Source organism: Sminthopsis crassicaudata, chromosome 4, assembly GCF_048593235.1.
Source record: "Sminthopsis crassicaudata isolate SCR6 chromosome 4, ASM4859323v1, whole genome shotgun sequence".
Classification (NCBI taxonomy): Eukaryota; Metazoa; Chordata; class Mammalia; order Dasyuromorphia; family Dasyuridae; genus Sminthopsis; species Sminthopsis crassicaudata.
The window spans coordinates 321495048-321510751 of record NC_133620.1 but is presented as its reverse complement, the minus strand read 5'-3'; the positions used below and the strand labels follow the sequence as shown (position 1 = coordinate 321510751).

At 33.8% G+C, this 15704-nt stretch overlaps 1 protein-coding gene across 5 annotated transcripts in view; it reads left to right on the top strand.

Annotated features, from left to right (window-relative positions):
• The window catches only part of CCDC57 (coiled-coil domain containing 57), a 275586-nt gene that overhangs the window by 194868 nt on the left and 65014 nt on the right, over positions 1-15704 (top strand). For all 5 annotated transcript variants that reach the window (XR_012481117.1, XM_074260497.1, XM_074260496.1 and 2 more), the window contains exons 15-17: positions 4035-4144; positions 8965-9084; positions 14064-14280. Coding sequence is in view for 4 of the 5 variants with exons in the window: in XM_074260497.1 (XP_074116598.1) it covers positions 4035-4144; positions 8965-9084; positions 14064-14280 (447 nt within the window). In the remaining variant the exon portion in view is untranslated. The remainder of the gene's footprint in view (positions 1-4034; positions 4145-8964; positions 9085-14063; positions 14281-15704) is intronic.

Sequence of the window (15704 nt, the reverse complement as noted above, 5' to 3'; positions counted from 1 at the left end):
TGCTTTCTTACCTTTTTCATCTTTCCTTCTCCACGGTCTTGACTACCAATATCTCTGGTCTCCAATGTACTAAACAAATAAAAACACACTATTGAGCTCTCAGTGTTGCTTCCTTTTCCCTGTACTACAAACTTTTCCCAAAGAGTAGTCTGTATTTATTACTTCTACTTGCTGTTATCTACTTCCCTCACATCACAAATGTCAATAGTAACCCCTTATCGTTAAATCATATTGACTTTTCTCTATCTTCCAGCAATCAGATAGTATTTGATTCTCCTGACCACTCCTTCCTTTTTGAAATTCACTTTCCGCTTGACTTTTGTTACAATTCTGCCTTGTGGCTACTTCCACTTCTTCTCTTGCCCCAGCTAGACATTTTCCCAAGATATTTAGAATTAAAAATTCTAACCTTAGGGGTTATCTTTTTTGACACCTTCATTTCATAAGGTTAAAAAACTAAGGTTCAGAAAGATTTAAGAGACTGGTCCACAATCATATAGGAGTAAATGGAGGTGCCAGAATTTGAAACTTAAGTCTGACTCTAACTCCAATCTTTCCATTAAATCTCCCTTCCTCCCTCCCTCCCTCTCTCTACTCTCCCTTGATCATTTCATACACTCATAAGTAGCTGTTGTGAATGATTGCCACATCATCCTCCAATCTTACAGATTATCTAATTTATAAATTACAACTGGGATATTCCAGAACCACTTCTGTTACAGTAAGAAAAGGGATCTAAAGACATTTAATAACTCAAGTATTTAATTAGTATTTGACTTCAGCCTCAGGGCATCCTGTATTTTCCTCTTTGTTTACCCTTTCTTCTACATCAAGATCCAAGAATGAATTATCTCTCTTAGCCTTTTGTCCTTTGTGTATGTGCCCTAGCTCCAGAATCTCAGTTGCAGATTTGCATCTACTTTCCTCATAACCACCTCAACCACATCAGCTGAGAAGCATGCCTCTAGAAATTCTTTGATTCTATGTTTCTTTTTTTCTTTCTTTTTTTTTTTGAGGCTGGGGTTAAGTGATTTGCCCAGGGTCACACAGCTAGGAAGTTTTAAGTGTCTGAGACCAAATTGGAACTCTGGTCCTCCTGAATTCAGGGCTAGTGCTCTATCCACTGCGCCACCTAGCTGCCCCCTGATTCTATGTTTCTTTAAGACTTTCACAACTATGTCCCTACTACCATTATTGTCCTTATTATTTTTATATCTCAGAGGAGCTTTTAATCTTGTAATAATCTGTATAACTCTCACCCCTTGGATTCCTATAATTATGATAATCATATGTAAAAATGTTCTCCTTTCAAACTTTTTTAATAGTTCAGAAGTAAGCAACAGGTATTAGAACCAGTTAAATATGAAGATCTATGCGAAGTTCTCCAGTCAAACTCCACTACACATATTTTCTTTTTTCTTTTTCTTTTTTTTGCTGAGGCATTTAGGGTTAAATGACTTTCCCAGGGTCATAAAGCTAGGAAGTGTTAAGTGTTTGAGGCCAGATTTTAACTGAGATCCTCCTGACTTCAGGGCTGGTGCTCTATCCACTGCATCACTTAGCTGTCCCTACATATTTTCTGAATTGGACGGGAGACATAGACTCTAAAACCTCTTTAAAAGTACAGTTTCTTTTCTTGAAATAAGGACTTTTCCAGAAATTTCTAATTTACTTCCATCTAAAAATTAAAATTAAAATGACTTTAAATAATACATAATAGTATCCCTTTTTTTGGTCTATACTTTGTTCCTAGAAACAGTTAACATAATTTAATGTGTTGGAAGTGTCAAGGAGGGAAGAGAAACTTGTAAATATGAAAAAATGGGGAATTAAGGGAAAAGATGATGAATCTGACAGCAAGTGGCCCAAAAAATGTTCTTTTGTGGCCTAGAGAGACAGAAGATTTTTCCACACCAGCAATGACATTCCCTGTAGAATCTGGATACTGAGATAGATTTCATATCCAATAAGTTCTATTTTACCTTTTCCTTTATCCTAATCCTAGACTTTTCTTCAGTGAGTATACTTCACTTCAAAAAAAATTTCCAAAAATTTTTGTCATCTAAATTTCTTTCTTAAATTAATGATTCCTTTTAATCATATGTCTGACTAAAGAGAATCAGAACCAGAATTTGAATATAGTCCATTTCTGCATCTTCATTTATTTGGACAAGCTATGGTTAATATTCAACAAAGCTTTGTTATTGTGAAATATGCTAATCTATGTTTCTTTCTCAAGTCCAGGAATTCTACAGTTAGTAAAATCAACCCAGAATATAGTTTTACTCTGAGAATAAATAGTCATTGGCAAGACTAGCATATCAGCATCTTAAAATATATTTTAATCATGATATTTTTTGTTTTGATATTGCCTAGATTTCCCCACCTAATTCTTCCCAGAAAGCTGCCATAACAAAGAATTTTGTCAGCATTTTTTTCTACTAGAAATATTTATCTTGGCTTTAAAAACCTTTCTATCATAACTTAACGCAGTCAGAAGTGATTTATTATGTGATAATCATTTTTGTTAACATTCAAAAGTATTAAAAACATAATATATTAATTGCCAAATGGATTGGATCTAAACACATGACCTGTTCAGCCATTATTCTATCTCTAACAGTACGTAAAGAAGCATACACAAAAAAGGAGTGCTAGACCTTATTCTAGATAATTAAATGTTTGCATTGGAAAAGTCATTTGGCAAATAAGAAAAAAGTGATATGCCTGGGGTTGCACAGGCAGGGCTAGGCCTAGAGCCAGATCTTCTGACTTTGCAGTTCAGTATCCTTTCCACCCTTCTTAGTTAGCTCTCAGCTACCAAATCTATATAGTATTCCAGTTTGTGCAAATCTGTGTGGGGAGCAGTTAAATACAATGTTTTCCAGTTTATTTTTCATAAATTTCTTGATAATGCCTAGCATCTCAGATATATTGTGCCATATTATGTTCTCAATAATGTTTGATAAATGTTGTCTTTCCCTTTGAATAACATATGATCTGAAACATAGTTTTGACCCAAACTCAAGAACCTATAGCCATAATTTTTTTTTTTGCTGAGGCAATTGGGGTTAAGTGACTTGCCTAGGGTCACACAGCTAGGAAATATTAAGTATCTGAGGTCAAATTTGAACTCAGGTCCTCCTGACTTCAGGGCTGGTGCTCTATTCACTGTGCCACCTAGCTGCTCCTAACCATACAAATATTAAATAAATTATGACCATGATAGAGAGGAAAAAAAAATCCTTTAGCTTTATAGTCCCCAAAATGAAAAGACAGAGAATGAGAATAGAGAACAAGTAATGTATAATGGATGTTATTTTTCAGTTATTATTGATAATAATGAAGGATAATGTCATACTGAAAGTTTCAAATCTTAATATTGTATAACTAGGACAACTCTAATATTAATTAATATTGAGGAGCTTTTTTTTCTTGGATAAGCTTTAGTATTTATTTATTTATTCATTCATTCATTCATTCATTCATTCATTTATTTATTTATTTTTCTGAGGCTGGGGTTAAGTGACTTGCCCAGGGTCACACAGCTAGGAAGTGTTAAGTGTCTGAGACCAGATTTGAACTCAGGTCCTCCTGAATTCAAGGCTAGTGCTCTATCCACTGCTAGGCTTTAGTATTTAGAATCAACTGGGACATAATAGAGCACTTGATCTAACCATCTTCATCTTGTATATGAGAAAACTGAGGCTCAGAAAGATACATTGGCTTACTAAGTAGTTACAGCAGTTTGGGAGAATCTGGACTGTAATTGTGAACATAAATGAAGTAAAAACTGAAAGAAGAGAAATCATCAAAGTAGTTAGCTTTGTTAGTAAGATGTTAACAAGTTGTAGGGGCCAGGATAGGGAATGTAGGAAAATTTATTTCTGCAGTCATTAAGATATCTAGAAATTGTTTCCAGGAAGCAATTAATGGAGAATGATATTAAGACTATGACACTGGTGACTACTTACTAGATAATATAATGCTTACTAGAAAAGCATATCTTGTAACTCATGTCATCTTGTTTGCAGGGCATTCCATGAAGTTCTCACAACATCCATTTCAAAGCATTTCTGGGGCCTTATATACTGGACATCGCTTCTTACCTCTGGAGCAGCTTCAGGGCAATCTCACAACCCAGGTAACACATTTCTTCTAAAGAAATGACTTTTTTGATCAAGATGTTCCTATGTTGAACAAGCAAAGTTAGAGTAACTTAGATTTCTTTATATTTGTCACAGGTTTTGCTCTGCCTAAGGATATTCATCTTTTAGCTTTGGAGCTGTTATCTATTACATAATCTTATTCATCTATATATAACAAAGCTAGAAATAGGGAGATAATAGTTCTGTGCTTGCCATTTTGCAGACAGGCAGAGAAATTGATTTATTTTAACCACGTATTGGCTATTTCATCCTGACTATTTCTTCCCTCTCCCTATCACACATTTATACTTCTTTTTTCTCCAGATCAATGAAAATGATACTAGACTCAAATTCTTCTTTTGACTATTCAGATATTAATCTAGATTAATTATATAAGTATGTAGCTAATCTCATGTCACAGTTTAAATAATCCAATCGATGGGGACCCAAGTTAGCCCTCCTAGCAGAAATATATTTACATAGACAAGATCTGGAGTGTGGAAGATCCCATTTCACACCTTCAAGGAAGACTTCAATATCAATGACTTCCATGTTTGGCAAAGCCAGAGAAGGGCCTTGACTGACCAACCCCTTGTATTCTCCCATCTCCAAAAGAACGATAAATAGAATTACTACTTTATCAGATATTTACAGTAAAGGACTATGATCAATGATTATGTTGGTAAATGTTTAGCAACCAGCTCACCCAAACAAATAAATAAATAAAAGTTCACTTAACACACACTATTTTATCTACATTATTAACATTTTCTCCATCACTTTTTAAAGTCTAGACAATTAACCAAACAATAAAACAAACTGATTTGTAGTGTTTTTTGATTTCTGAGGAATAAATACAATGAAAATTTAATAATTACTCTCTCATATGAATATCATTTTCTTGGTTATGATGTTCTTTTAAAGGTTCAGAATAAAAGTTACTTTATCCTAGATATACTAAAGGAAGAATAAAAGTTTGCTTATTCCTGGCCAGCTTAACTATCTCCTCCATAAGAATAAGCAAACATTTATCACAGCTAATAGTAAACAGAAATCTAAAGACCTAGTAGACATTGATTGAAAATTTTTTGAATTATAGAACAATTAAAAAAAACAAAGTATTTATTTGTATAACAAGAAATAACAATTTATGAACTGTGAGGTAGTCATACACAAAATTTGTCAAGTTTTCTTATTTGGATCTAGGATTGTATATTTTCTTCACTTCAGTAAAAATTTATTAAACCAGCCCCTCCTAGAATCTGTAGGGGATAAAAGATAAATAAGATATAACTTTAACTTTCAAGGAAATCACAGCGTGGTAGAAGAGATGAGACCTAAAAAAAAAAAAAAATCACCATAAGAATAAAAATATTCTACTTCCTTTCACTAGGAAATTACTAGTAGGGTATATTATGTGCCATTTTCAAAAAGTATTATGTAACATAAGAAGAAAGACAAGGTAAATCAAGAAAGGCTTCATGGAGGAGTTCAAATTAGGTCTTGAAAAATGAGTAGTATTTTGACAGATGAAGTTTGAAGGGGAAGTAGCAATGTTAAAAAAGATTTGCAAATGAGAAAGCTCAGGATATATTTGTATCAGAGCAAAGGGTACATGAAGAGGAATGGATGGAGATAAGTGGATACTTGTTTTTTTCTTAATTTTCAAAAAGATAATTCTTTAGTTTGAGTTGTAGCCCTCAAAATGAAAAGACAGATGAAAATGGAGGTAAATGAAAAAAAAAAAAGAAAAGGACAGGACAGATGGAAGAGATAGAGCAGATTGGCTTAGAATTGAGTGATTTTAGGGAAAGGGAAGGATCAAAGATGACTTACAATTAAGCCTGCTTAACTAAGAGAATGATGGTACTACAACATAAATAAAGAAATCAGAAAGGTAGAATAGATTTGAAAGATCAAAGAAAGATAAGGTTAGGTTTCAAATATGTTAAATTTGAGAATGTACAGAAAGCAGCTCAAATGAGGGTCAGACGTTAAGAGAGCAATTATAACTAGAGAGATTTTAGATTTGTCTACATAAAGATAGTAGTTGGAGATATAAATAAGAATGAAATCCTCGAGGAGGAAAGTTAGAGACAGAAAACATAAGGTCTAAAGTCAGAATTTTGTTAAAAGTTCTATTTATGTGGTAAGAGAAGAAACAGACACCAGCAAAAGAGAAAGAACAGCCAGAATTGTAAGAGAACCAGGATAGGATTGTGTCACAGAAACTAAGTATTTCAAGAAGAGGAGATCCAAGTTAATTCTGTGTTCTTTCCTTCTTCTTTTAGCTTCCTTTCTCTTTTTTTTTTTTTTTCATTTGCCTGTTTTTCTTCCTCTAACTTTTCTGTCATAACTAATAAGTAGCTGAGAAACATTTCAAAGTCAAGAAGGAAAATATGTAATTAGCACCAATACAGTATATATATATATATATATATATATATATATATAAAGACCCTTACAATAAAACAGTAGATGGAAAACAAAACGGAGAAACTTTGAGGCTGACTGGAATAGAGCAAAGGGTTCAAGTTAAGGAGAGGAAATTAAGATGAAAGATCATAGGCAAATATAGTATAGACTTGAATGTCTCCCTGTCACTTCTTTCTTTGCTGGGCTTAGTACATATTTCTGTGTTTCATGTATTGTACATTCTAGCTGAACTGACCAACTTGCTATTCCTCATAAATGACATTCCATCTCCTATCTCTGCTTTTGCACAGGTTATTATCCCCTGTATCTAGAAGACACTCCATCCTTATCTTTTTCTCTTCTTTCAAGACTCTGTCAACTCAAGAGCCATCTTCTTATTGGAGGCTTTTTCAGATTCCCTTCAGCTGCTAACACCTTTTCCAAACCCCCATGAAATGTCTTTTATTTGTTTTGTATGTATTTTATATTTATTTACATGTTGATTCCCTTAATAGACTAAGCTCACTGAGGGCAAGAACACTTTTGTACCTCTAGCAACTAGCACATACAAAGCTCAATAAATTCCTGTTGATTAATTGAATAGTGTCAAATGCTGTAAAACAGCTAGCTAGATGGCACAGTAAATAGAGCGCCAGACCTGAAGTCAGGAAGATTTTTCTTAGTTCAAATCTAGCCTCAGACACTTACCATGTGACACTGCGCAAATCATAACCCTTTTTGCATCAGTATCCTCATCTGTAAAATGAAGTGGAGAAGGAAGTGACAAAGTATTCCAGGAAGAAAAACCATAAAAGGGATCACAAAAAGTCAGATATGACTGAAATGACTGAACAATAAGTCAAATGCTGCAGAGAAATAAAGCTAAAATACAAAAAAACACTAGACAATTTTTGGTGACTTGAAGAGCATTGTCAATATAGGAGTGAGGCAAAACACAGATTTCTAGTGATTGAGGCTGAAGTGGATATAGAGGAAGAGAGAGAAAGGATAGTGATTAAAAATAGAATATTTATTTGCAAAGCATTAAAGAAGAAAAAAATATAAACCCTGGTAGAGGATAAGGCATGGAGGTAAGCAGAGATAATTAACAGGAAAAAATCATGGAATAGATAGATCAAGGACATGGGTAAAGGGCTAGCCTTAGAGAGAAGAAGGTGTACTTCTCCTTAATTCCCAGATTTTTTGTATTTTCTGTAGTTATTTTGAATGGAATTTGTAAAGGGTGAAAGATACTATTTGGGGATGTTACATATGGGATGATGATTAAGTAGGAATTATAATAGAAGTCCTTTGGGTTCCTCCTAATGCTTAGTTTATGTTGCTATGATTGAAGGATTCATGGCCAACTATCTGTACACTTAACAAATATGTGAGATTCCTGATTTGACCTTGTTTTTAGTGATGCACTTAAATTATTTAACCTGTGTTTGTGGTTGTTTAGTCATTTTTCAGTTGTGTCCAACTCTTCCAGACCCCATTTAGGGTTTTCTTGGCAAAGAAACTGGAGTGGTTTGTTATTTCCTTCTCCAACTCATCTTACAGATGAACAATTAAAACAAACAGGATTACATGACTTGTCCAGGGTCACACAGATAATAAATGTCTGAGACCAGGTTTGAACTCAGGAAGAAGAGTCATCCTGACTCCAGGCTTGACATTCTGAACACTGTACCACCTATCTGCCTTGTGTTAGTTGCCACATAATATAAACTAAAATACTAGATTTTTCTAGAAATATGAGCTGGTGTTGCTGAAATTAAGCCAGCTTCTTAAGGGACTCAGGATAGTAATAATCTACAGATAACTCCTTGAGCCAGTTTTTTTGTTTTGTTTTGTTTTGTTTTGTTTTTAATCAAACTCTTTGCTCCTTAGATAACGAGGGATTTAAAAGTTTTACATGCTGAACCTTAAAACATTTCTTCCACTCATATGCCCAATTCCAAACCTTTTGAGAAGATATCTTCTAAGTGTTGTGATTTTAAATATCTGTAAGCCAGTCTCTCACATGCTGTCCCCAAACATAGTGACAATATATTTAAATCTCTGTTTTATCCATTTCCAGTGGGTTGGTATGAGTGGATGGATGTAGGACTTTGTATTTTCCATTCTTTCCTCTCTTAGAAATATTGTAAAGAATAAAGAAATAACATTTGTACAGCTTTTATGTTACCAAGAAAGCAGTAAAGGCAGGGGATTAGAAACATGGGAAATGATACCTCATAGTCTCCAGATCAAGCAGCTCCCTGACCCTGGCAACTTGGGCATAGTTTTTTTTTTCCTTAGTAGGAAATACTTATTGCATTTATATAATAGTAGGAAATACTTTATTATGCTCTTCATGTCAAATTTTGTCTTTTGTATTGATTCTATTTTATGCCAGGAACTACAGTATGCCCAGCAAGACTATTTCTCTAGATTCTCTGAAAATGCCCCAGAAACTTTGACCAGAAATGATGCTTTAAGCTACTTTGAGGAAAAATCGAAGTTGCCTCCTGCTCAGGTAGAGTAGCAGTTTTTCAGTATATATAGAAATCTGTATTACAGTTTAACATGGAAAACATGGTGATTGTGCTATATTTACCACCAAAAAAAAAAAAGTCTCCACTTAAAATTTGGAAAAGAAAGAGACTTTAATCTAATCCAGTCCCCTCATTTTGCATACTAGCAAACTGAAGCTTGGAGAGTTTACATAATTTATCTAATCTTACTAAATAATAAGTGATGGATCTGGGATCCACATCCAAATCCTCAGATTCCAAATAGTCCAATATGTTCTTTCTACTACATCACATTAAACAGTAGCAGGTTCATTTTCTAAAAGATGATAAGATTTTTTTTTTGATAATTCATTGATCTTCATTAATCACGGGTAACAAGAAGATTATATGACGATCAATTCTGATGGACATGGCTCTCTTCAACAATGAGATGATTCAAACCAATTCCAATTGTTCAGTGATTGAGAGCCATCTTCACCTAGAGAGAGGACTGAGGGAACTGAGTGTGGTTCATAATATGGCATTTTCACATTTTTTGTTGTTATTTGCTTGCATTTTACTTTGCTTCTCTTTTTTTCTTCTGCAGCATGATAATTGTATAAATATGTACACATATATTGGATTTAACATATATTTCTTCCATATTTAACATATATTAGACTACTTGGCATCTAGAGAAGGGTATGGGAGAAGGAGGAAGAAATTGGAACACAGGGTTTTACAAGGCTAATATTGAATAAGAGTCCACACATGTTTTGAAAAATAAAAAGTTTTAATTAAAAAAAAAAGAAAAAAAGAAATCTTGAGCTAAAAAATGAAATTAAAAAATCATCCTCAAAAAAAAAGATAAATCATTGATCTTGAGTTGACTTATATGATAAAACAATTTATTCAAAATGGCATTTATCAAACAGAATTCAATGACAGCAATAGGAATTAAGAGGCCTGAGCAGAAAAAAATAAAATAAAATAAGAGGCAGTTTCATCTGTAATGGTAGAAAGAATCTGAGACTTGATTAAATCAAACTGCTCTGTATATCAGAAACTTTAGACGAAAAGAAGTTCATCATTGCACATGGAGTCAGACCTGATACATTGGTTAATTTTGCTGAACTACATTTTTTCTTCAAGATTTTTTTATTCTTTGTTACAAGGAATGGCTTGATAAGTCAGGAAGTTATTACAGGTGTATTTAAAAATGAAACTTAAGTAAAAACCAAAATTATCAATAACTTTTTAAAAAAAATTGTTTTTAAATCAAGTCAAAAAAGAAAGAAAAAAAAAAAAAGGTGCTCACTCTTACCCTCAAAAAAGAGAGCCAGCATATAATGTTCTATCAGAAAGGAAGAGAAAGGGAATAACAAAAGGTTTAAGAAATAGCAAGTAATTGGGCTAAAATAAAATTTAAAAAACAAAGCCATTAGCCAAAATTGACATTTGAATTTTTCAAGATCAGTAATAAGGAGAAAGCTACAAGTATCTATTATCCTATCTCCACATTGTATTTCATTATGAATATAAAAAAATAGTCAATTATTAGGCCTTATTCAGTACAAAATAGTTTCCCTGAGGCCTTTCTTAGATAATCCTCTTTTTTCCTAAGCAGAGTCACTTTTTTCCTGTTTAGGAATTCTGCCCAGAAACACTACACACACACACACACACACACACACACACACACACACACACACACACACACATGCACAGACATACACACAATCTGACCTTCCCCCATCTTGGATAAAAAAAAAATCATTCAAAAATGTACTTTGTTTTAACAGGCCAATGTACACATGGTTTTATATGATTCAGAGAAATTGTGATCCCATTCTTGAAGACAAAAATGTTTTCTTAGCTTTAGATTTGGACTTCATACCTAAGTAAGATCACTTCTCTTAGCCTTTGATAACTCAAATTCATCACTAGACTGCTTTACGTTTTCTAGATTTTCCTACACTCGTGGATCTTGAAATATTAATTAATTATAGCTGTCATAAAAAATGTTTCTACTCGATCTGATTATTGAGGTGGATGCTATGTGGAGATCCCCATCCACAAATAGCAGCTTTTTGAGTCAGTTCAGCAGGCTAGAAAAAAAAAAAAAAAAGAAATGGTATAATATATAAATAAGCTATACACTTTCACATAATAAATATTTAATACAAATGAATTGAATTTCCTCAAGCAGCTTTAAATCTAGCCATGGATCTACGTTATTCAAAAATGAAGTTAGTTAACAATCAGAAATTAGTTAACAATACTTCATCTGTATCAGAATTTATATGAAATAAATATTCATCATATAACTGAGTTAAGTAGTGATTGCTGTACCCTAAAGAGCATGCTAAAATGAGGATTTTCTTTCTGATTAGCAAAGGGAAATTAGGCCTTAGAAATTAATTTCCCCAAACTTTCTAAATTTCAGAAGAATTGCCATTGTGTATTGGTGGAAGGAGTTTCTATACCATGAGGTAAAATCATTGGTGCAGATGCCTTCACATATGCACATCCAAAAATTGCTATTTATTTCCTTTAATCAGCAGTCTTTCTCCTTTTCTCCATGCTTATTCATTCAGAAAGATCATTCTAGACCTTTCCATTTCCTCCAAAATATATTCAATCTAAATAAAATATTGGGTCTAAGATTTGAAGAGTCCTCTATGATTTAACTCCTCCTAATACCCAAATGCACCTTAAAGAGTTAGACATCCTGGGATAAGAATTCACTATTTGACAAAAACTGCTGGGAAAATTGGAAACTAATATGGCAGAAACTAGGCATTGACCCAAAATATGCCAAGATAACCATATACCAAATTATCTTGGTAACTTAACACCATATACCAAGATAGGTAAAAATTGGTTTATGATCTAGACATAAAGAATGATATTATAAATAAATTAGAAGAACAAAGGATAGTTTACCTCTCAGACCTATGGAGGTTGTGATCAAAGAACTAGAGATCATTATTGATCACAAAATAGATAATTAGATAAAACTAATGCAGACAAGATTAGAAGGGAAGCAACAAACTGGGAAAACATTTTTATTTTCAAAGGTTCTGATAAAGGCCTCATTTCCAAAATATATAGAGAATTGACTCAAATTTATAAGAAATCAAGTCATCCTCCAATTGATAAATGGTCAAAGGATATGAATAGACAATTTTCAGATGAAGAAATTGAAACTATTTATAGTCATATGAAAAGGTGCTCCAAATCACTATTGATCAGAGAAATGCAAATTAAGACAACTCTTGAGATACCACTACACACCTGTCAGATTGGCTAAGATGACAGGAAAAAATAATGATGAATGTTTCAGGGGATGTAGGAAAACTGAGACACTGATACATTGTTGGTGGAACTATGAATGGATCCAATCATTCTGGAGAGCAAACTGAAACTATGCTCAAAAAATTATCAAACTGCATATCCTTTGACCCAACAGTATTTCTACTGTGTTCATATCCCAAAGAGATCTTAATGGAGAGAAAGGGACCCATATGTGCAAAAATATTTATGGCAGCTCTTTTTGTAGTGGTAAGAAACTGGAAACTGAGTGGATGCCCATCAATTAGAGAATGGCTGAATAAATTATGGTATATGAATGCTATGGAACATTATTGTTCTGTAAGAAATAACCAACAGAATGATTTCAGAGAAGCTTGGAGAGACTTACATGAACTGATGCTAAGTGAAATGAGCAGAATCCGGAGATCATTGTACACAGCAACAAGAGTATACGATAACTAATTCTGATGGATGTGGCTCTTTTCCAAAAGTGAGCTGATTCAAAGCAGTTCCAATAATCTTGTGATGAAAATTGCTATCTATACCCAGAGAGAGGATTGTGGAAAGTGAGTGTGCACCATAACATAGCATTTTCACTCTTTCTATTATTTTGCATTTTTGTTTTCCTTCTCAATTTTTTTTCTTCCTAGATCCGATTTTTCTTGCTATAATTAAAAAAAAAAAAGAAAAAAAAGTTAGAAATCCACAATTCCATTTTTTATTTTTTATTAAACTTTTAAAAAATTTTATTAAAGCTTTTTATTTACAGAATATATGTATAGGTAATTTTTTCAACATTGATCCTTGCAAAACCTTCTGTTCCAAATTTTCTCCTCCTTTCCCACACCCCTCCCCTAGCTGGCAGGTAGTCCAATACATGCTAAATATGTTAAAGTATATGTTAAATCCAACATATGTATACATATTTATACAGTTATCTTGCTGCACAAGAAAAATCAGATCAAGAAAGAAAAAAATTGGGAAAGAAAACAAAATGCAAACAAACAATAGAAAGAGTGAAAATGTTATGTTGTGGTCCACACTCAGTTCCCATAGTCCTCTCTCTGGGTGTTGATGGCTCTCTTCATCATTGAACAATTGGAATTGGTTTGAATCACTGTTGAAGAGAGCCACATTATTCTTGTTGCTGTGTATAAGGGAGATCCACAATTCTGTTAACTTAAACTTTTATTGTATTTATTATGTGCAAGACTCAATATGTATTGAAATTCTATTCAGATGTCCTTTCATGGGACTGTAGTTACCTTAGAATTTCAAATACTATGCTAATAAACTCAAGCCAATTCCATTAACCTGGAAAAATTTCCAGTTTGGTAATAAATTATATACCTGTCTGTCTGGAGATCATCCTAGTGATATTTATAGGGTCTTATCATTAAGGTGTTGACACCTAAGTAAGTAATGTTTTTAGGTCCAGCAACTAATGGGGAGGAAGGAATAGAGGAGATAAAGATGAAGTCATAGATTCTTTAAATATTGATACAAATGCAAAGCACTGTCCTAGAAACAGTCAGCCCTATCAGTCTTCTAAATTTCATCTAATGAAATCTCTAGTTTTTTCCTTTTATTTTTTCCTTTTCCTTTATCAAAAGGTTCCTGGGATCTGGGAGCCTTGTCATTTTCTGGAGTTCTTCAGGAATCATTAGATCTTTTCTAACTTTCATAGATCCAGCTTAACACTCCCATGAGGATTAGTAAATCAGCTCAGGAAAAAGAAAACAGATCTCCAATGCTAACTGAGACCCAACAGCTACATGAAGAAAATAGGTACCATACCCAAAGATCCTCATCTCAGGCTGGTAGCTCCCTTCAGGATATATGGCAGATATTGGATTTGGGATCTAATCCTTCTGGCTTCACCTCTCAAGATGACTCCCTTACAGGTAAGAAAAAAATAATTAATTATACAGAATGGACACTCAGTAAAGTTTATTGGTGAGGATGATGGTGGTAATGATGATAATGAAGATTATATTGTTGTATCTAAGGCTGTTACAGAAACAAATAAATGTAATGTTTTTCCTCTTATTTATAAGATTATAGAATTTAGAACTGAAAGAGACCATCAAGTTCAGCTCTTCTGAAGCCCTGAAAGAGTAAATGACTTGCTAAAGTGTCAGGGAATAAATAGCAGAAGTAGGATTTAAATCACAAATCTATTTTTCTTTCCACTACCATGATGCTTCTGTTTATGAAGGCTTATGTGGGTGTGTTTTTAAAGCATATTCTTGCACACCTCTCTTGTATATTAGCAATAGCAAATGAGAAGCTGAGAAGGTCCCTCTCTTCTGCAATGCTATGTAGCACTGTGGCATGAATATAAATATTAATGTACATTGTTTAAAACAGAGATCTTTAACTGAGTTGTAAACAGTAGTCATTTCTCCATGACCAGGTTATATGTTATAATATGTACAATGTTTTTACCTTGTGAAAGGTAAGCACTTCTGCCTTTATCAATGAATTTCCATCTAGCCTAAGCAACATAGGTAGCTCATGCCCTTATACTGCAGGTGCAGTCAGGCTCCAATTTACATTTTTTCTCCACTCTCACTCAGACCATGCTTTTGGTGGAGACAGTATATGAATTGACGTCCTAGCTCACACATAGTAGATAAACAATAAAAGAGTTGAATTGTATTAGTTCCTGTCGGACACAACTTGAAAAGAGGAGAGATATATGATAGAACTACAGATGATATAAGAAAGATGGAGAAGAGGGAAATGAAAGCTCTTTGAGATCAGATGGAGACAAAAAAGCAGTATATGAGTTAAAGAGGTGACAGATAATTAAACTGAATGTTTACATGTGGGGATGGAGTCAAGATGGTGGAGAGGACACACGCATTTTTCTGAGCCTCCTTTACCTTCAATTTTTTTTTTTTTTTTTTTTTTTATGAAACAGCCTTGGAATTAGTGTTTGACTGTCAAAACCCACGAATATTGGGAGTACAACACATTACCAACAGAATATAATCTCAAAATTCACCAGAAAAGATCTGGTTTTACTCAAGCATGGGGACAGAAAGGGGCTAGGCTAGGAGCAGACTCAGATAGGTTGTGAGAGCACAGAAGGCAGCTGTGCTGAGCAGACAGGAGGAAGGTGGGGTGTGATCTTCGCTGCTGAAAATTTGCAGGGAGAACTTTACCACAGTGTTGGCTACTTTGCTCTGGCAGCAAGCCAGTAAATCAGCAGAGAAGCTATAAACACAGGGAGTAAAGACTATAACCCCAAAATACTAGAGTCTCTCAGGACCTGGCCATACCCACCCAGTACAAGAAGGGACTCTGCATGATCTCAGCATAT